General features: G+C 38.6%; 1 protein-coding gene across 1 annotated transcript in view; it reads right to left on the reverse strand.

Moving 5' to 3' along the window:
• Window positions 1–5793: 5793 nt before the first annotated feature.
• The window catches only part of CPN1 (carboxypeptidase N subunit 1), a 56696-nt gene continuing 40560 nt past the window's right edge, over window positions 5794–21929 (reverse strand). The window contains exons 7-9 of the mRNA XM_072627217.1: window positions 21191–21290; window positions 13207–13325; window positions 5794–11311 (exon numbers count right to left, since the gene is read on the reverse strand). Of these exons, the coding sequence (XP_072483318.1) occupies window positions 11168–11311; window positions 13207–13325; window positions 21191–21290 (363 nt within the window). The 3' untranslated portion in view covers window positions 5794–11167. The remainder of the gene's footprint in view (window positions 11312–13206; window positions 13326–21190; window positions 21291–21929) is intronic.

The raw sequence follows: 21929 nt of genomic DNA on the forward strand, positions 1-21929 counted from the left end.
AACAACCCAAACAGTTGGATCAAGCTCTGATTTTTACATATAATAAATATTTAAATATATTACATAATATAACCATTACAGACATACCTCATTTTGTTGTGCTTTGCTTTATTTCTCTTCGTAGATATTGCAGTTTTTACAAATTGAAGGTTTGTGGCATCCCTGCATTGAGCAAGTCTATCAGCACCATTTTGTGTTCACATTGTGTTTCTGTGTTGACATTTTGGCAATTCTTGCAATATTTCAGACTTTTCATTATTATTATTATATCTGTTATGGTGATCTGTGATCAGTGATCTTTGATGTTACTATTTTAATTGTTTGGGGACACTACAGACCTCCTCCATAGGAGACCGTGAAATTAAATCGATAAAAGTTGTGTGTATTCTGACTGCTTCAGTGCTACAGTGGCTTCTAAGTGTTCAAGTAAAAGGAAGAAATGGGGCAAACGTCATTGTTGTCCTATTTTGAGAAATTGCTTTGCAGCTAGGTGTTACAGTGGAAACAGCACAGGCCTTGGAATCAGGAGGACCTGGATTCAAATTCAGCTTCAGACACTTACTTACCAATGCAACCCTGGTTGCCACAGCCATCCCAACCTTCAGCAAGAACCAACCTGATTAGTCCAGCATCCATCAGCACTAAGGCAAGACCCTTCACCAGAAAAAAGATTATGGCTCACTGAAGGCTCAGATGATGATTAGTATTTTTTAGCAATAAGGTATTTTTTTAAAGTAAGGTATGTACATTTTTTTAGGCATAATGCTGTTGCATACTTAATAGACTACAGTAGTATAAACATAACTTATACATGTACTGGACAACACAAAATTCATGTGACTCACTTTATTGTGGTTTGCTTTATTTCCGTGGTCTGGAACTGAACCTGCAATATCTTCAAGGTATGCCTGTATATATATATTATGATAATACTAATTATTTAATTAGATAAACTATCTCAGAACCGGGGGTAAAGATTCTGAATCTGGGTTCCAGCATATGGAGCCTGCATTTGAATATACCTTTGAGGAAAAAAGGGAGGTCTGAGCTGCGTCACAGAAGGGAGATGTTAAGAAGAGTCACTGGTTCTCCAGGTATCTCTGAGTAGGAGGACCCCAAGGTAAAGGAAGTATTGAGCATGGGTATACCCTTTCCTCAGCTTCCCCTCCTGATGCTTATTTATTTACAGACACTCTAGAATAATCTGCTATTTCATTATTCCAGTGTTTCCAATTAACTGGATTTTACCACAAAGAGCCAAGGGTTAACTAGAAGTAGATATAAATGTTAGGTTAGGCAGAGAGCCCAGCCTCTACCCAGGTTTAGGAATTTTCCTAACTGAGGCCTCAGAGAGACAGGGAGTGAAATCATAATTTTTTCACTTAAAATAAAGGCTCTAAAGCAGAATAGGTGGGAAATGAGTTGGCCTTTGGAACAGTTATATTGCGCCTATACTTAAAATGAGCTACTTTTTACAACAGGGTATTGTTACTTATATCTAGCTATTTCTTTCTCATTTTTATCTTTGCATTCCTCAGGATATCACACATGGACTAGATCTGTGATTTCTTTGCTATGAAAACTCCTGGTAAGGAAACTCCATCTGCTAATCGCAAGTCAGCAACTATTCTCTGACAATCTTAAAAAAGTTGCCTGGAAGTCATGACAGGTTGGGTGATATGCCCAAGTCACACAGTCACCATGTGTCAGGCAGGACTTTAACCCAAGACTCCTAGACTCCAGGTTGGCATCATTCCTCTCTCTGTCTACTATGATACTATGGCTTAATGCTTGTTGGGTCAGAAGCAACCCCTGGGGAGAAGGGGCCTTTTATTCCTGCCAATAACAACTGTCTATAGGCAAGGAAACTCAAGACCCCTGGGAACAGCCAAGCTCCCAAACTACTGGTCCTCCTCTTCCTACTTCCTTTTGAGGAAGTTCAACTGGTCAGTGGCAGCTGCATGTGTTATCACACACACACACACACACACACACACACACACACACACACACACACACATCTTTCTCAGAAGCCAAAGCTACTGAAGACCCAGAAAAGAGTTTTCACCAAAGTTCTTGTCACCATCAAATAGTTGGACATCAGAAATAGATATGGTTTATTAACACTAATGATGTGTTACCATCTGCCTGAGTGGTACAGTGGGCCTGGAATCAGGCAGAAAGATGTGAATTCAAATGTGGCCTCAGGCACTTACTAGCTTTGTGACCCTGGGCAAGTCCTTTAACCCTTTTGCCTCAGTTTTCCCATCTGTAAAGTGAGGATAATAACAGCACCTACTTCACAGTATGAGATAATATTTGTAAAGTACTTAGCATAGATCTTGGCATGTAGTAGGCACTTAATTAATACGTTTTTCTTTCTTGCAACTGCTCGGTAGACTTTTGGGATTTTCCATTTGGCTTGCAGCTGGAATCTCCACTATATATTGTCTTCCCCTATAATGTGAGCTCCTTGAGATCAGGGTCTGTCTGACTTTTCTATTCATATCCCCACTGTTAAGCTAGTACAGTGATTTGTACATGGTATGCTACTAAAATTCTTTTTCATTCTTTCATTCACTTATCTGAAATGATTTGCCCATGGATGAGGCAGGATTCAAATGCAGGTCTCTTGATAATGAGTTTATTCAATCCACTAACTTGTACTCCTTCTCAAAGAGAATACTTATTTTACCTTTCTCTGTGACAGAGGTGTCACACTCCCTGCCTACAAAACGCCAGTCAGGCTGAACCAGATGAAAGTGTAATTGGGAAATGTTTAACAAAGTAAATAAAAAATGCAATAGGACACAGACTTTCTGAGTCTATACACAGCCTGCAGAAATCTGTTTCTTTTTTAATTTGACCAAGCAATCTCTCACAGGAAATACTGGCTAGTTTCGTTTCCTTTTCAGAATTTTTTCCCTTGTCTTTGACACGCACCTAAAATTTCATATTGTAAACAGAGAATTCCACCCTGAAGAATGATGAGTCTGAGGTCAGGAGTTCTTCCCATTTATTTTTCCCTTGCTGACTATATTCAGATTCTTTCTTTGGGTAGACTGAGAGGAGCTTAATGGGCCCATATTGCCCGATATTTTATTTTCTCTATAACAAGCGTTCTTTATTTGAACATTTAAAAAATATGTTGAAAGTGTATTTCAAAATATTTGGTTTCTCGTGTAATCTTATCAGTTTATTTTATGCATTTAAAAACATTCTGAGTATGAATCTCTAGGTTTCAATAGACATTGCCCAAAGGGGGCCATGTCACACACAAAAAGATTAAGAACCATTGGTCTATAAGTAGAGGAGCATCATGGGCCAGAGGTTAGAAGCCTAGTCTTACAGTGGGTCAAAAAATTCAGGTCAATCAACAAACATTTACTTTTCACCTACTTTGTACTAGGCACTGTGCTTCACATGTTAGTATGGATGTAGCCAAAGGAGAGTTGTTGGCCCGTAAAATGGACATCATCATCAGTATCATCACAGCACCTATTTCACTGGATTGTCTTGAGGATCAAGTGAAATATCTTTAAAGTGCTTTGCAAACTTTAAAGTACTGCATTTGCTGTTGTTCAGTTGATTCAGTTGTGTTCTTTGGGACCTTGTTTGAGGTTTTCTTGGCAAAGATAGTGGAGTGGTTTGTTACTTCCTTCTCTAGCTCATTTTACATATGAGGAAATTGAGGCAAGCAAGGTTAAGTGGCTTGTCCAGGATCCTACAGCTAGTAAGTTTCTGAGGTCAGATTTGAACCCATGAAGATGAGTCTTCTTGATTCCAAGCCTAGGACTATTCACTTACCTCCTACCTGTCCAAAGTACTACGTAAAGGCCAGCTATTATTAGAAGTATATTTGAGGACCAGTTTGAAAGTCTTCCTAAGATTCTTTTACGTTTTAAGACTTAGCAAAAAAAAAAAAATCACATTTCACAAAGTAATGCTATGTCTTCCTCTCCTTTCCCCCTCAAAATGCTCAGAATTCATCAGGCGTGAAAACAGTGAAAAGACAAGGTGATAGGTGGAGCTCTGGATGCTGGGCTGTACAAATAGCTTGCTGTATCTCCACACAGAGAAGCTGACAATGAAAAATGTATGGAAGGAAATATAGGGGAAAGGGCCCTGAGAAAGGGAGGAGTACTCCTTTGTGCTAACTGGAACAAGATAAATATTGATAAATGTTGAGACTATCAAGCTTCCGTCAAGGTTTTATTTTCTTTGTGTTTTACCTGCTGATAGAGAAATGACTAATACTTCAAAACACTCATTTCCTCCCTAAATAAAGCAATTTTATGTGTTGCTGTGCTTGGGGACCAATCTGATATTAATGATGTTTTTCCAGCATGGTAAGACATGCTCGAGATTGTTTTTGCTGACCTCGCCTGAGAACCCAGGCTCACCTCCAAGGTATAAATAAGGAGACTGTAGTGGAGGAGATGACTGGAGAGACTTCCTATAAATAGCAATAGACTGATGTGCTATGAAACTGGTTAAAGTGGCCAAGAACTAGAAGAGGGACTGGACCTATGATTTTACTGCTGTGGAGGAGTCCCAGGTGAAGAAACTCCCCTTACTAGCAGTAATTATAACCACCATTTATGTAGCGCTTTAAGATTCACAAAGTAGTTTGCGTTGCATTAACTTCTCTTAAAAGTAAAAACCTAAAAACGCAGAGAACTATCTAGAGCACTGAGGGATTATGAGACTTGCTCAGTCACACAGCCAATATGTGAGAAGCTGGGCTTGAACTCAGGTCTTTTTGCTTAGAGGTCAGCACTCTGTCTGCTGTACTATAGTGAGGATGGGAATTTATAAATGAGCTGCTGTGACAATAAAGAGTAGCCAAGGAAAGAATTGGAGATTGAAGGGATGTCCATCTTTTGGGGAATGGCTGAACAAGTTGTGGTATATGATTATAATGGAATAGTATTGTGCTATAAGATATGACAAGAAGGATGATTTCAGAAAAACTGGTAAGTCTTAAATGAACTGATGCAAAGTAAACAAGGAACATTGTACATAGTAACAGCAATATTGTGTAACAATCAACTGTGAATGACTTCGCTATTCTCAGCAATCCAAGACAGTTCCAAAAGACTCATGATGAAAAATACTATCCACATCCAGAGAAAGAATTGACGGAGTCTGAATGCAGAATCAAAGCATACTATTTTTCACCTTTTTTTTTAGGTTTTATTTTTTTTGTTTGTTTTTTGGTCTATGTCTCCTTTCACCACATGACCAATACAAAAATATGTTTTGCCTGATTGCACACATGTAATCTATATCAAACTGCTTACCATCTTAAGAACAGAAGGAGGGAGAGAGAGAATTTGGGACTCAAAATTTTAAAAATGAATGCTAAAACTTATCTTTACATGTAATTAGGTAAAATAAAATATTATTTTAAAAGGGCAGGGGATAAGTATAGCCAGTAAGTGGTATAGATCCCAAATAGGGTACCATCTCAGAAATTAGGGACAAGGTCAGAAAATGTCACTCTCTGAAGTATCTTCTCCCCTCCCCATCTTTTGTAAATGTGTTGCTGATAAATTTGGGGGCCAGTTTGTACATGGTATGCTACTAAATTCTTTTTCATTCGTTCTTTCACTTATTTGAAATGACTTGCCTATGGATGAGGCAGGATTCAAATCCAGGTCTCTCTAAATGTGCCTAGGGTATCTCTCTAAAGAGAAACATGTGGCTTAATTTCTAACTCATGTATGACAAAATCTTGTCGTGGCAATTGTAACATCTGTTATGAAGACTCTAGCAACATAGGAAACAATGTGGTGCTGTGGAAAGAATGCATTTATTATTGTACCATAACAAACGATGACACAGACAGTTTCAGAGGAAACTGAGAAGACCCCAATGAACTAATGTAGAGGGAAGTGAGCAGAACACTAGGAGAACAATTTGTACGATAACATTATGGAGAAAAATAACTTTGAAAGACTTTAGAATTCTGATGAAAATAGTAAGCCATAAGTCCAAATGAATGAAGACAAATTATACCAATTATACCCCCAGAAAGATGATTAACTTAAAATGCAGGAAAAATATACATTTTCAGACATGGCAAATATGAAAAATTGTTGTACCTATGGGTTTTATTTTTTCTTATTTGTTCAAATGAAGAAGGATAATGGGAATTATATACACACATATATGTATATATACATATATGCATACATGTATGTATCTATATCTGTCTATCTATGAAAAAGTACAGTATCTGGAGTCAAAAGATCTGGACTTGAATCCTAGCTAAGCGATCTTGAAGTGACCTAGATAACTTCTGTAGGCCTCATTTTTTCATCTGTAAATGAGAGGTTTGTATTAGACAATCTTTAAGATCAATTCCAGCTCTTAAACTGTGGTCCCACCAGATTGTTGGTAGCTGGTAAGGATTATTGTATAGAGGTAATATGGGGAAGTAGAGAGAGTATTGAGCTTAGAGACAGGAGGCTCTTAATAGCTGTGTGAGCTTGAGCAAGTCAGATAACCTCTTGGTGCCACAGGTAACTCACTCCATAGGACTTATCTCATAAGGCATGACCTGAATGTTGGGATTTGTTGTTTGTGGAGGAAGTTCCAACACGAGGAATTCTCTGCTGATGAAATTGTATATCTTTCCCCTGTTACATAAGGAATGCTGAAAAAGGGAGTAGAATGGCCAGGATTTGCCCAACACTGACAAGTAGAGGAGGCATTTTAATGCTGGTGATTGGTATAAGCTCCTTTGACAAAGATAGATTCTCCAGAGTGGAGGGCAATCCATCAGATACTTAGTTTCATCAGAATATGTCCTTAAAACACCTGAGATATATTGGAGGCAGAGCCCAAGGTGGTGGAGTAAGGGCAGGAACTTGCCTCCCAAATTCTCCTCTAAACAAATTTAAAATAATGCCTGAAAATGACTGAAGTGGTGGAATAAAACAATTTTCTATCCCAAGATAACTTAGAAGGTGGTCAGGAAAGGTCTGTCTCACTGGGGTGAGAGTGGAGCACAGTCCAGTGCAGGCCCAGGTAGGCCAGTAGCAAGCCACTCCCTGGGAAGCCAGGGTAGGCCTTGGGGATAACTGAATTAACAGTGGCTCTCAGATGGTAAGGGGCCTGAACAACTGATCAGAAGATTACTGGCACTGGGTGCAGGATTCTGTTGCATTGCCCGTTCAGGGATCCAGGTTGCAGGTCCAGGTCACAGGGCAGATGGAGAAGGAGTACTAGTACATTAGAGCTTGCAGCCACAGGCGAACAGGGACCCTGGTCACAGTTCCAGGGGAGAAAAACAGTGCCTGTGGTCACTCACAGACCACAGCACAGGCTAGGAGAGTAGTAAACACACCTCTCCTTAGATTATACTACCTTAGAAGAACTAAAAACTTACAGGTTCCCAGAGTTAGCTCTAAACATATTCTGATGAAACTAATTAAGGAAAATCTAAAGCTTAGGACAGTGTCCCTTCACCTGAGGAGCAGAGGCCAACTTTAACATAAAGTTAAAAGAAAAGAAATGGTCTGGAAAAATGAGCAAAAAAAAGAACCTGATCATAGAAAGTCACTGTGATGATAGGGAAAACACAAACTCAGAAGGGGACAATAATGTCAAAATGCCTACGTGCAAAACCTCAAAGAACAAGATGACTTGGCATGAGGCCAAAAAGGAATTTGTGGAAGAGATCAAAATAGATTTCAAAAATCAATAAGAAAGGTAGAGGAAAAATCGGGAAATGAAATGAGAGTAATGCAAGAGAATCATAAAAGAGTCATAGCTTGGTAAAGAACTCCTGTCTCCTTTTGTTAAATCTTTGTTCACTAAGAAATTAGATTATTTTTGTAATTTTGTGTCCTTGGCAGACTTATACATTAGATTACCTTTTGTGGAGGGTCATAAACTTAAGAGTTCAAAAGAACCTTAACAGTCATCTAGTCCCCTCAATCTTCTCATTTTACAGAAAATAGGATTAGAAGGCAATGAACTTGTTCAAGGTCACATGGGTACTTAGTGATATACATGTACCCTGATGCCAAATCTAGCTCTCTTTATACTCTCCCACAATGCCTCCCAGAAAAAAGTCAGTTGTCATGCCAGGAATTCTTATATTGTAATGAATTGAACCAGGAGATCAGGCAAACTCAGCCTTTATAAGCAAGTACAGTCTGCTTATTCAAATACAATCTCCATATGGATTTTGGAGCATACAGACATTCTATAACTGGTTCTAGTTTGTTCTAATGGGGAAGAGCCAGACTTTTGATTGGCTGCTGAGTTGGAAATAAGATGCATTCAAAAGACATCAACTGACCGAAATGAATCTCTCTTTCCTGCCTGGCTGTGTTGGAATGAGGAAGCATGGACTGATGGTGGAGAGAAAGGTCTAAGGTCTTTGTCTGGGCTTTTGTCACTGGGCCTGCGATTGCATGACCCCGTTGCTTTTTCTGTCTGTTTTTCCTATTCTTTTGGCTTTTAGGTAGAGTACTGGAGATAAGACTTTATGAGCTTCAAAAGGTTAGATTAGTGAGTTAAATTAATTAGTAAAATTAATTAATGAGTTAAAAAACATATTAAGTGCCTTCTATAAGGCAGGCTCTATGCTAAATGCTGGAGATACCAAGAAGGACAATCAAATGCCAACGCTCTATTTTCAAGGTGTTCAGTCTGATGGGGGAAACAACATGCAAACAACTATTTACAATCTGTATACAGGAAAATGGGAAAAAGAAACAGAGGGAAGGTACTAGAATTAAAGAAGATAGGGAAAGACTTACTGTAGAAGGTGAGATTTTAACTGGGACTTGAAGGAAGCCAGGGAAGCCAGCAGGTGGGCATGAAGAGGGAGAGCATTTGAGGCATGGGGGATGGCTGGTGAAAATGGGAATTGAAGTTTCTTATCAGAAGAACAGCAAGAGAGGAAGCTTGAGTCACTGGATCAAAGAGTATCTGTGAGTGCATATGTATGTGGTGGGGTGTGAGGGTAAGGGGAATTGTGATAGTAAGGTATATAAGACTGTAAAACTGGGCGGGGGGAGAGGACTTGGATGCCAAACAGGATTTTCTATTTGGTCATGGAGGTGATAGGGAATCTCTAGGGTTTGAGTATATTTATAGGGGAATGAACACAGTCAGACTGGTGTTTTAGGAAGATCACTTTAGGAAGTTCAGTCTAGGACATGTTTTGTTTAACATGTCTATGAAACATCCAGCTTGAGATATCCAATAGGCAGTTGGAGATGCCAGACCAGAGGTCAGTAGAGGGGTTACAACTGGAGAGGTAGATTTGAGAGTCATTGGACAGAGATAAATGAATTCATGGCAACTGATGAGATTACCAAGTGAGAGAGGATGGAAGGAGAAGAGGACCCAGAACAAAGCTCTGAGACACCCATGGTTGGTGAGCATGACTTCAAAGATCTAGCCTGAGAAGAAATGGTTGGATAGGTAGGAGAATCAGGGGAGAATAGTATCATATAAACCTAGGGAGTCTCAAGGAGAGAGTAACCAGTGTCAAAGTCTCCAGGAGCCAGAGTCCACACACAGATTTTCTAGGTGAGTACAGGTGAACTGCTATCTGAGGACTTGAAGAGGGACCTACTCAATCCATCCCAGAAGTAATAGTCATAGTCATAGTCATCTATCACCTCTTCAACCTTTGGAAGTGATCTTGGTAGGGCGAATGTTTTGTAGCAACTACTTTAAGTGTGAATCTACTGTTTTCAGGGTCTGAGATAATAGAGAGGACAGAATGATCCCCTGGTTAGTGGGGGTGATGGAGTGGGTGTGGGGAGGAGAAAATGCTTTGTAAGTTCTGTTCTTTGTATTTTGCAGTAAATGTTGTTCAGTCATGTCCAGCTCTTCATGACCCCATTTTGGTTTTTCTTGGAAAAGATACTGGGGAATGGTTTGCTATTTCCTTCTCTAGCTCATTATACAGATGAGGAAACTGAGGCAAACAGGGTTAAGTGATTTGCCCAGGGTCACGCAGCTAGTTAGTATCTGAGGTCAAATTTGAACTCAGATCTTTCTGACTCCCAGCCAGACATTCTTATTCACTGTCTCTTGCAGTAAAATAACCTTTATGATAATCACTAGTGACTGATATTGGGGGCTTATAACTGATAGCATTAAAAGATACTCTGACCCTCTCAGGGCTACCCTTAGAACTTTGAAGAAGGGATATTAACTTTGCTCTGCGGGATATGACTCATTAAGGTGGGTGAGCTGGAGGAGGATTCATGGACCTTATAAAGCTACAAGATAAATTGATACTGATTTTTAAGGCAGTCTTCTATTGAGTCTGGTCAGCATGCCTAAAGTTCTTCAGAAACTGATCACTCTGGAATGAGCTGGCATGAAATCAGCCTTCTTTTTGCATTTGATCAGTTCCCAGAAGTTTGGATTATAGAGGCACTGAGCTTAAAGATACAAGGGGATATTCTGAAATTGATAGACTAGACAGGGGTGGGGAACCTGTGGCCTCCAGGCCACATGTGACCCTCTAGGTCCTCAAGTGTGGCCCCTTGACTGAATCCAAATTTTAAGTTTGGACTAGAAGCTACTTGCAGGGCAAGGATTGTTTTTCAATCTTTGCTTTTGTATCCCCAGGTGCTTTGCAAATAGCAGGTGATTAATAATTTCTGGTTGAAGTGAATCAAATGTGAAACCAATATTGAATATTGAATTTCATACCTCTGGGAATCCTTCTGTGGAAACATTATTGTTGATGGCATAGAACATTAATCCTCCTGTAACAGATATAAAACCAGTCTGCTGGTTTTAGTTATACTATAACTAAAATACCAGGATCATTTGATGTATCCTTTGGCTTGTAACCAAGCTTAATTCTTTTCTGGGGGTATCCTAGAAAGAAAAAAGATCCAGATTCTGAAGAATCGGAACCATTTGATAGATGCTTATGACACCATGAGAATTAAATAGGTCCTGATCCCATCAGTAATTAGAAATGACAAACTGAGAGCACCCCATTTTTTTCCCTGAATCAGTTTTGTATTTAAATACCTCATAGGTAACAAAATAGTTTCATCTTATTTAGTATCAGGCATAATAGGCTCTCATCAAATGCACCTCTTGGCCACTTTTCTCATCCTGGTCTGGGTGACTCTGGTTTTAAGGCAGGAATGAGCCGAGCCCTGCTGCACGATCAGGGCCTGAGGCCTCTCCGTGTCTCTTTGCCAGCCTCTCGGGATGCCATCTTCTTTAGGAGGTTTTTGCCACTGGGAGCTTTGACACGGGCTTTTTGCTCCATGGATTCTTTAGTGGTATCTATCCTGAGTTGAAAGTTAACCTGGAAGAGAAAGAAAATAGAGGTATATCAGCCAGGACAATCTCCATCTCAACATTGTACCAACTGGCCCTGAAATTTTATGGGAGTGTTGTATTCATCATCCCCCCCACCCCACTCCCACTTCAGAGTGCCAGGTCAATGAGAACATTTCCTGCTGCCATCTAGGTGTGAAGAAAATAGATAATCATCCCAGAAGATCAGAGGAGAAGGAAAGGAGACTCAGACATTCCCTAACTGTACTGTACTGCATTTCCAAAAGATTAGTGAAGCACTTCTGGACACATCTCCTCCAAAGGTGCCTCTGTCCTGTCCTCCAGAGCTTTATCTGTCTATTTACCCATTTATCTATCTACCCACGTATCAATTTTGTCCAACCCCCAAATTTTATAGATGAGGAAACTGGTATCAAATGTTCTTTTTAGGATTAATTTCCCAGTATTTTATTTACTTGTTTTCAGGAACTGTACATTGTGGAGGATTACTTTGGGAATTTTATAAGAAGCAAATTTATAAAGAAGGAAAGAGAAAAGGAAAGAGAAGGGAGGAAGAAACAAAGGAAGGAAAGAAAGAAAGAAAGAAAGGAGGAAAAAGAAAGAAAGAAAGGAAGAAAGAAAGAAAGAAGGAAAAAGAAAGAAAGGAAGGAAGAAAGAAAGAAAGAAAAAGAAAGAAAAAAAGAAAGGAAAGGAGATGACTAGGCTAAAGCTGTAGTCCCACCTAGCTGGTTCGTTCACTAATTAAAAAATATTAAGAGCTCAGTATTGTCCTGAAGTCAAAGACTTTAGTACAAAATCCCTTAACCTTTATCCTGGGCTAAGGGATGGTAAAATCTAATCTAAGTTGGGTGGAGTCTGGGGAGAAAGCCTATATGGGGGTGGGGTAAATCAGGAACTAAAAACCAGAAGTTAAGAAGACTGTGGAATGGAGGCTATAGACTTGATGAGTGGGTTGCAGAGCAGGTGGGACAAATGGGGCTGCACCCCCAGCTTCCTCATCTATATAATGGAAGAGGGGTAGCGTTGGGTGTTGGACTGTATGAATTCTCAAGTCCCTTTCAGTTCTGTTTCTGTGACTCTGTGCCTGAAAGTGAACTTTGACTGGCTATATCTCTAATACTTACTCACTAGATAAAAAAAAAAAGTCATTTAGAGCATTCATCTGGGCTCAGTGCCAAATGGGACCTCGATTATGCAGGCAACAGGCTTGGCCAAGGGACACAGAATGCCAAGAAAGGAGACTAGTGGAGCCACCTGGTGGATTTCCTTGATGAAGTCAGAAAGTGAAAGGTGATAATTCATAATGATCATAGATATCGTAGGTTTAGGGCTAGGAGGGCCCCTTGGAGACCACACGATGACACAAAAACATTATAAGGAACACACAACATTTCTATAGCACTTCATTTGATTTTTAAGAATTTTTTTTGGTAAGTAGTATTTTATTTTTAAAGTAGTTTTCAACATTTTTTTTTTAAGACTTTCATCTCCAAATTTTTTTCCCTCCACAAGATGGCAAGCAATCTGATAAAGGTTATATGTAGCACTTTATTTTATAAAATCCTTTCTTTATAATACCCCTATAAAATAGGCAGTGGGAATTTTATCCCTCCTTGCAGTGAAAGGTGGTGATTTGCCCAAAGACACATAGTTCATTTCAAAGCCAAGATGGACTTAGGGAATTTAGATTTAGAACTGTATTCCTTTCCAAAGTCAGAAAGGGGAAGGAATAATTTGGAGAAGGAAGTACAGAAGAAAAATAGGACATGAAGAAAGTGAGATAGAAAGAGGAAAAAAAGAAGAGGCTGGCAAAAATTAGGGCCATGAGCTGAACTAGAACTCTGTGCTCTAAAGCTTCCTATATCAACAAGAAAGATGCTACAAAACACTGACTCAACTCACCTGCTTTGGTTCTGCAGGTCCAACCGTCACAGTTGTGGTTTCCAATCCATACCCAGGTGCTGTGGCAGTGACAGTGTAAGTACCTGGCAGTAGTAGCCGGAAGTAATCCCCCTGCTTACCTAAAAACCATAAGAGGAAGATTCAGCCTGCAAACCAGAAACCTGCTTATACTGTGACCCAGAGGTAAACGCAAGGCAAAAGAATAATAGTAATTATCGAAGGTCTTAGCTGACCACAAGAGGTACGTCCTGTAGCAGGGTGACATGGTTATCATAATGTTAATGCAAATTAGGGACATTAAAAGAATGCACCAAACATGGAGATAAATATTAATTCCAGTATACTCTATATTGTTCAAACAATATCTAAAACAAGAAGTTCCATTGTGGGCATCTCTCTCTTTTAATTTTTGTTTATTTTTAATTAATGAAATAAAACAAACATTTTCATAACAGTGTAATTTCTAAAAAGATGATTGCACATGAAATTATTATGTGCAACTTGCTATTCCTTTGGGCCCTTCTCTTTAAGAGGAGCACTGATTCTCACACCTCCTAATTTCCTTCAGGAGCAGATATCAATCCTCTGTCATTCAGAACCCTTCTTCACCTGGTCCCTTCCTGACATTCCAAGTTCCTTCCACTTCACTCACCCCCAAATCCTCTGGATCCAGTGGCACTGGCCTTCTCCTCTCCGTCCCTCACACAAGATCCTCCATCTCCTGACCTGAGGTATTTTCCCTGGCTGGCTGTCCCCTCATGCCTGGAATTCTCTCCATCCTCATCTCCCTCCTTCCCTCTCTGACATTCTTCAGGATCTAGCTAAAATCACACCTTAGCAATAAACCTTTCCTGCCCCCCCCAACCTAAATGCTTTCTTTCTGTTGATTATCTTCAATTTACCCTAGCTGTATCTTGTTTGTAATAGGATGCTGTCTCTCCCATTAGCCTGGCAGCAGCACCTTGAAAGTAGGCACTGTCCTTTGCTTCTTTTTTAGCCCCTGTGCTTTGGATAATGTCTGACACATAGTAGGCACTTCATAAATTCTTGTTGACTGATTGACTGACAAAATATCCAAACAGATTATTTGTCTTGGGTTTTTTTTGGTTTATTTTTTCTTTTACAGCATGACTAATGTGGAAATATGTTTGCATGACTACACATGTATAATTTATATTAAATTGCTTGCCTTCTCAATGAGGGGAGAAGCAAAGAAGAGATTTTGAAACAAAAAATTTTAAATGAATATTAAAAATGGTTTTTACAAGTGATTGGGAAAAAATAAAATAAAATAAATAAATAAATAAAATATTCAAGTAGAGACAAATGATTATTTCTTAGGAATTCTTTAGAAGGAACCCCTGCATTAGGCTGGGGTTAGCCAAGCTCTAGATTATTTCTAAAATGATAAATTGTGAAGCAGTTGCATTGGAGGGCAGCTAGGTAGCTCAGTGGAAAGAGTGGCAGACCTAGAGTAAGGAGGACCTGAATTCAAATCCAGCTTCAGACACTTACTGGCTATGTGACCTTGGGCAAGTCACTTAACCAACAGGGTTAATTTCTCCATTGGCAAAAGGAGTTGGAGAAGGAAATGGCAAACCACTCCAGTATCTTTGCCAAGAAAACCTCAGATGGGGTCATGAAGAGTCAAACACAACTGAAATAACTGAGAACAACAGTTCTGTGTTGGTAGAAGGAGTAGTATATCTGGGAGTTCCCCATACCAATTATAAAAATCATAACTGTGTAATCAGATTTATATTTATCATATATATATATACATATGTATATACTTAGACAAACTAATAATTTGTTCTGTTACTTTATGAGCTCTCCTCCATACGTCTGTGTACGTAGATTTAGTTTTGTTTGTATTGTTCACATAGCTGTATTCAATGTTTGCTACTTTCCAGTTCAAACATATTCACTCTGCATGCTGCATACCGATCATTTTCAACAGCAAATGACTGAATGAACAAAGTGTTTGCTAAGGTCTTAGTATGTATTTAAGCTTTGTACTAAGTACCAGAGGCACAAAGAAAAGAAGACAGTTACTGTCTGCATACATAGGACATACTGGTTATATGTGATTTTTTTCACTATTAAAAATGAATCATTTATTTAGTATAAATAAAACAATTATGAATCGGTTAACCAACAAAGATTTATTAAACATCTAGAATATGTCAACACTATGCTAAGAACTAGGAATATAATTCTTTTTTCCACTTTAAGTTACATCCTAAGAGTCTTGCTTTAATAACAGGATCATAGGGGTCAAAGAACATTGTCAGTTTGTTAAATCTAGCATTGGGAGGGATCAGGACAAGTGTCATGTGGTGGGCAATATCTGAACTCAGTCTATTCTAAATTCTCCAGTTTCTAGTGTCCTTTCTCCAACACATAATTTTATATTTACTTATATATATTTTGTGTTTACTTATCTTTGTACACGTTTCCTATTTTTTTTATTTTTTTCTATTTTTTTATCTCCTGGGTATAGCACGTTGTTGATGTTGTTGTTCAGTCAAGTCTAATTCTTCATGACTCTGTGGACCATGCTGTCCATGGGGTTTCCTTGGCAAAGTGATTTGCCATCTTTCTCCAGTGGGTTAAGATAAATAGAGGTTAAGTGACTTGCTCAGGGTCACAAAGCTACTAGGTGCCTGAGGCCAGATTTGAACTTAGGTCTTCCAGAGCATAGGCCCAATGCTCTATCCACTGACCCACCTAGCTGCTTCTTCTAAGCACATTTATCACTGTTGTTCAATCTTATCCAACTCTTTGTGACCTCATTTAGGGTCTTCTTGACAAAGATATTGGAGTAGTTTTCTCATTTTCTTGTCCAGCTCATTTTACAGATGAGAAAACTGAGGCAAACAGGGGTAAAGTGACTTGCCCAGGGTCACATAGTAAGTGTCTGAGGCCAGATTTGAACTCAGAAAGATGAGTCCTCCTGACTCCAGGCCTGGCTCTCTATCCACCGTACCACCTCACTGTCCCTTTCTGGCACACACTTGGTGCTTAATAAATCATGTTGAATAAATGAATGACATTTTTCATGTGCAGTCTTTGTCCAAAGACTGATGAGCTGACACAGTACTAGAAGAACCAAGTCAAACCTATATTGATTTTTTCTTTATCAATGAAAGCAGAAGACAAAAAGTTGCATCTAAAGAAAAAGAGAGATTAGCGCTTCTCAATAGAGAAGTTAATAGTGGAAGTCTATGGAATTTGCTCTCTGATTGTCCTTGTATCATGTCTCTGAAATGTTCTTTGTGCTGTATATCTCAGCTGTTCCTTACTCAACCTTAAACAGTACCTTGATTTCCCTGTCAATGTTTGATCCCTGTTGGGCGTCCTTCTCTTTTGTAAGCAGGATGAGTGATGACTGAAATTATATTAAAAAACTCACACCCAGGATGCCATGTGAGACATCAGAACCTGGACAGTCAGTGAGTCTTGGAACTCTCCTTGACTGTGTCCAGGTGGGTGAATATGTTTATGACATTTATGTACATATGTATCCCAGAATGAAAGATTCTAGTACTCCAGATGATTGTGTAGCTCATGTAGCATGTACTCCTTCACTGTATCCTGTTCCTAATAAATAACCTGATTAGACCTGTCAGTGGCCAAGTAATTAGCATCCTTGGCTCCATACAAGATTCTATAGAGAGATATCTACATGTCTATGTATCTTTCTCTCTTTCTATAGATATATCTACACAGAGAGAGAAATAGAGAGAAGACAGAAGGTCATCTTAGAAGGCACTAGCAACAAGGGAACTAGGAAAGACTTCCTGGAAGAGGTGTGACTTGAATTGAGTCTTAAAAAAAGTCAGAAAATTTGAGGAAAGTCCTTAATATGTTGAATGGATTCCCTGTCACATATTTATGGTAGGATATGGATAATATTTGTAGCATGGACAAGCTTGCAAAGGTTGAAGGTCTGTATCACTCGGAGAAAGTACCCACATTTCAATGTGGTCATAGGTACAAAGGTGTAATAAGAATGTTATTGAGTACAGTTACATTTTAAGTTGATATAAGTTCATTATTGGTTGAACATTTTAGCATACTTTTAATTTCTTTATTTCTTTCTTTTGATTCTATTAGTTTTGTACTAAATTCAGTCAGATGTCATTATAATTTCATCAGATTTTCTCAAGCTAGAAATCACACTGGCTCTTCAACTGAAGCATACTTGTCATTTTGCATTACATATGTTTCTCATGGACAAATTATTGGGTTCTATTTAAAAAATACATTCCATATAGAACTACAGAAATAGGGACATTCAATCACATTATAATTACAATTGGACTTGGAGTCAGAAAGACTTGAGTTCAAATCCTACCTCATTGATTATCTGTCTGACTCTTCACAGATCACTTAACCTCTGTCAGTCTTGTTTCTTCATCTGTAAAACGGAGATAATAATAGCATCTCCCTTATAGGGTTGTTGTAAGGATCAAATGAGATAATATTTGTAAAATACTTTGCAAACCTTAATGTTGTATAAAAGCTGGCTATTACTATTATTTAATTTTTCTACCTTTTTCTCTATTTTTTATTTTGTTTGAAAAAAATAAACTATCCTGTTTTATGATCAAGTCAACAAGCATTTATTAAGGGCCTGCTATATGTCTGGCACTGTTTTGTTATTGATACAGTTAAATTTATGTTTGCCTAGAGCTTGACCCTTCCCCCATCTTTGTGGAATATAGCTTTCTTTTGGGATGACCAAGGCCCTTTCACTTCTCAACTTGTTTTTCCCTACATTGTATTTTTTTTCTTGGTTAGTATGAAATGCCCTCTGAATGATTTATTTTGTTCTTCTGTTTGTCTTTTTCCTTTTTTGCTTCTTGCCTACAAAACAATGTAGTCCTGTCCATGCATCACAGCAATATTCTGCACTCCACCTTGAAGCAGATATCTAGGTCATTCTATACCATTAGCATGTGATTATGTAAATAATGTAAAAAAAGGTAAATGTAAAATATTGTAAATATGTAAAAAAAAAGTACTAGAAGATATTTTAGGGATTACCTAGCTCAGAGGGTCTTAATCCGGGTTCCTGAATTTGTTTTATTATTTTGATAACTGCGTTTTAATTGATTTCCTTGAGTATCATGTATATTTTATTTTATGCATTTAAAAAACTATTCTGAGAAGGGGTCACAGGTTTCACCATTCTATGTCAAAGGGATTCATGACATAAAAAGGTCAAAAACCTCTGATCTAGTCCAACTCTTCATCTTATAGATAATAGCTCTCTTAAGGGAAGTTCACCTAAGTTGTAAGTTTCAGAGCTGAAATCTGAACTCACCCCTTCTGATTCCAAATCTAGCCTTCTTTTCACTATGCTAACATGTCTCCCCTAATTGTGCTTTTCTCTACGCTGTCTCTAATTGTCTGTCTTTCTGACCAAATATTTCACTCCGAGGCACAAAGAAACTCATTTAACTAATCTCCTTGCCTTTCTAATACATCATAATTAGAGTGAGAGGACTGTGACTTTAACCTGGGTACTGAATTAGAGGGTGTCAATGAGCACTTTCAGTCCTTCAACCATATAGAGACAACTGAATTTAGAACCTAATTAGCAACAATAATTAGTTAAAATGGGAAGCTGTCAAGTGGCAAGCTGGAATGAGCTCCTCCCCACCCTGTTCTTTCCCACTCAATCTCCCAACTAAGGGTATACTCTATACTGGCTATCATGGTCATGATTTGTAGTATTTACCTCAGGTGCAAAAATTCTTCTTTGTTCCATCTTTACTTCAATATTTAAGATTCAATACTTATAATCCATAAATTATTAATAAAGACTTTTTATGTTCCTAAGATTCTGAATACCTGATGATAGATAAGTTCTTTATTTCCTATAATTGGCATTCAGACTAATTTAACATTTTACTAAACACCTACTATGTGCAAAGCTAGTGCTAGCTTACTTTAATGGAGCTATGACCTCATCCACCTGGGCTGATACTTTGCAGATTGGGCTTACTCTTCTCTACATGTCCACATATTCCCATGGTTTCTTGTCATGAGAATAACCAATATGATCATATTTTCTTCTGTATCTCTTGACATCATGCGGACGTTCAATGAGCATGTAAGTTGTTCAATGGCTATTCTTCATTCTTCCTGACCCACTCCCTTTCCTAGTTATGAATATCTGGTCTGATAACTCTTACATCACTCATGCATAATTCTTCTTTAGTAATATGTTACTATGCTCATCCATGTCCAACTTGGGCCCCTCCATTGACTTGTGGATAGTCCACAGCATAAATTCTTCAGAAACAATGCTGTTTCATGCTTTATATCCACAAAGCACCAGAAGTATAATGATATTTGTTTCAGAGGAAGTTTGAGACCATTAAAAGACAACCCATCCCGCCATTTGCTTTCTCTTTAATTCTGGGCGAAACTCATTGTCCATCTGTAGTATCCAAGCAATATATATGTGCTGATGACTCAGCTCTATAGGTTAAACATCCAGTAGCCTGGACATTCATTTACCATGGTATAGACATTCACTATCCCTTTGGTTTTAATCCTGTGTGGCTAGATTTGGTGGACTCTTGAGTGATGATTGATCTCATTTAGGAGGTGCTGCAATGTTCACTTATCATTTAGCCACCCACCAGAAACCAGGGCCTATCTAGGCATCTTGCCATGCCCTTGTCTATCTTCTCATCATCTAGAACAATAACCTTCAAGACAAGACCTCCAAAGACCACATCTTTCCTCCTTTTTGGAGTTAGCCCTTTCACCTTTGAGACTTGTCCTGGCACTGAGCTGTCCTGACTTGTGATTGAGTGAATGAAAACTCCAAAGTAACCAGGTAGCAGACTAGATCATGGTCTGGATTTGGATTCAAGAAGAGCAGAATTCAAATTTGGCCTCAAGCATTTAATAACTGTGTGACCATGGGTAAGTCACTCAACTTGGGGGAGCCTCAGTTTCCTCATCTGTAAAATGAAGATTAAAAATAACACCCGCCTCACAGGACTGTTTTGAGGATGAAATTGATAAGCATGTAGAGTTCTTTGCAAATATCAAAGCAGTATGTAAATGCTAGCTATTAGGTGATAATAATAGTCATCACCTAATTCACTATACCTAGCCAGGTCCATTCAGTCATCTGCTATGGAGCCAGGGACTACCTAGGCATCTTACCATCTGCCCTGCCACCAATCTGGTACGTCCTCATCCTCTCCCTGCCCCACACTTGCTCTTTCTCTGAGAAGAGTAGCTAAGAATACTATCTCTACTACTGAATCCAATACCCTATGACTTTACTGACAATCCCTGTGACTAAAGTTCAATGATTAAACCAGAAGTTTAATCAGACTAAAAGTTCTTTCCATGTCCACCATTCCTTGTGTGTTATATTCCCCTTTTTGAATAAAAGCTTCTTGAAGGCAGGGAATATCTTTTGTATTTTATTCCCAGCGTCTAGCACAATTAGTAGGTGCTTAATAAATGCTTTTTCCTTCATTCATTGCCTATCTTGCTGCAACTGGAACATCTGAAGGACGTCATCATCTATAGAGAATCTATGGATTGGTATTCTGGACTGGACCTCCTCCGTGATGGTGTCAAACACCTTTGGTGAGAGGATATGTCACTTTGTTTTATGTTTTCCTTGTCCTTGAGGACCATACAATCTAGTAGGTAAAACTGATGATATAGAAAAGTAACCACAACGTAAATTAAAACATTATTGTATAGAAGAGCTCCCATAGCACAGAATTGCTGTTTTTCCAATACCTTCCTCTCCAGGCAGGACTCACTTACCTTAGCAGCAATGTGTGTGTGGTTTGTTTGTTTGTTATTTGATGAAAAATTATAATTACCTGATTCAACTTTTCAATTCACTGTCACCTTTGCTGGCTTGTACTCATGATGTGGGGTGAGAGGATTGGAGAGTACTGATAAGATGGAGCAATAAACAGTGGATACTTACCTGAAGTGACATCATGAGCAATCCCATTAATAGAAATTACTGCTCCTGCAATGCCGTTGTTATTTTCATCCAATATCATTCCCTTGATGCCATGGTGAACCTGCCAGAAGACGTCAGGGTGGCTTAAGAGCTGCTATCCATTCCTTTAAGGGATGCCTATGGGGGGTTCTAACTGAGAAGTTAAGAAAAGGGAAAAGAGAGCTCTTCTATAAAGATCTAAATTCTCTGTTTTATTCATTCTATCAACCAAAGGTCCCAAATGGCAATAACCTTATTTCTGTTTGATATAGAAAGCTAAAGGCAAAGTAAGTTTCCCTATGCGCCTTTCCTCTGATATTTCAACTCTCTATCTGCTTCCAAGGCCATCCAAATCTCTCAGTAGGGTACTTAGAAACATCACATGCAATTAAGTACTTAAAATATTTTTTGAGATGATCAGGAAGAAAAGAAAGAATGATATTGAAAGGATTCCTAAAAAAGAAAATGATGCCTTGTTGCTTGCTGTGTGTAGGATTATAAATAAGGAAACTGGAGAAAAGAATATGGGCTTCAGCTATGGGAATGAAGAAGAAAGGGTAGATCAAATCAATTTCACAAAGGAATAATTATTAGGACTTGATTATCAGAAATGGGATTTGGTAGTGGGGAGGGGGATAAATATGTATGAATAAAAGGGAGAGATACCTCCAAAGTCATACAACTGAGGGAAATTTTTGTTGTGGGCACAGTGGACAAAAAC

This window comes from Notamacropus eugenii, chromosome 1 (assembly GCF_028372415.1).
Source record: "Notamacropus eugenii isolate mMacEug1 chromosome 1, mMacEug1.pri_v2, whole genome shotgun sequence".
Lineage (NCBI taxonomy): Eukaryota > Metazoa > Chordata > Mammalia > Diprotodontia > Macropodidae > Notamacropus > Notamacropus eugenii.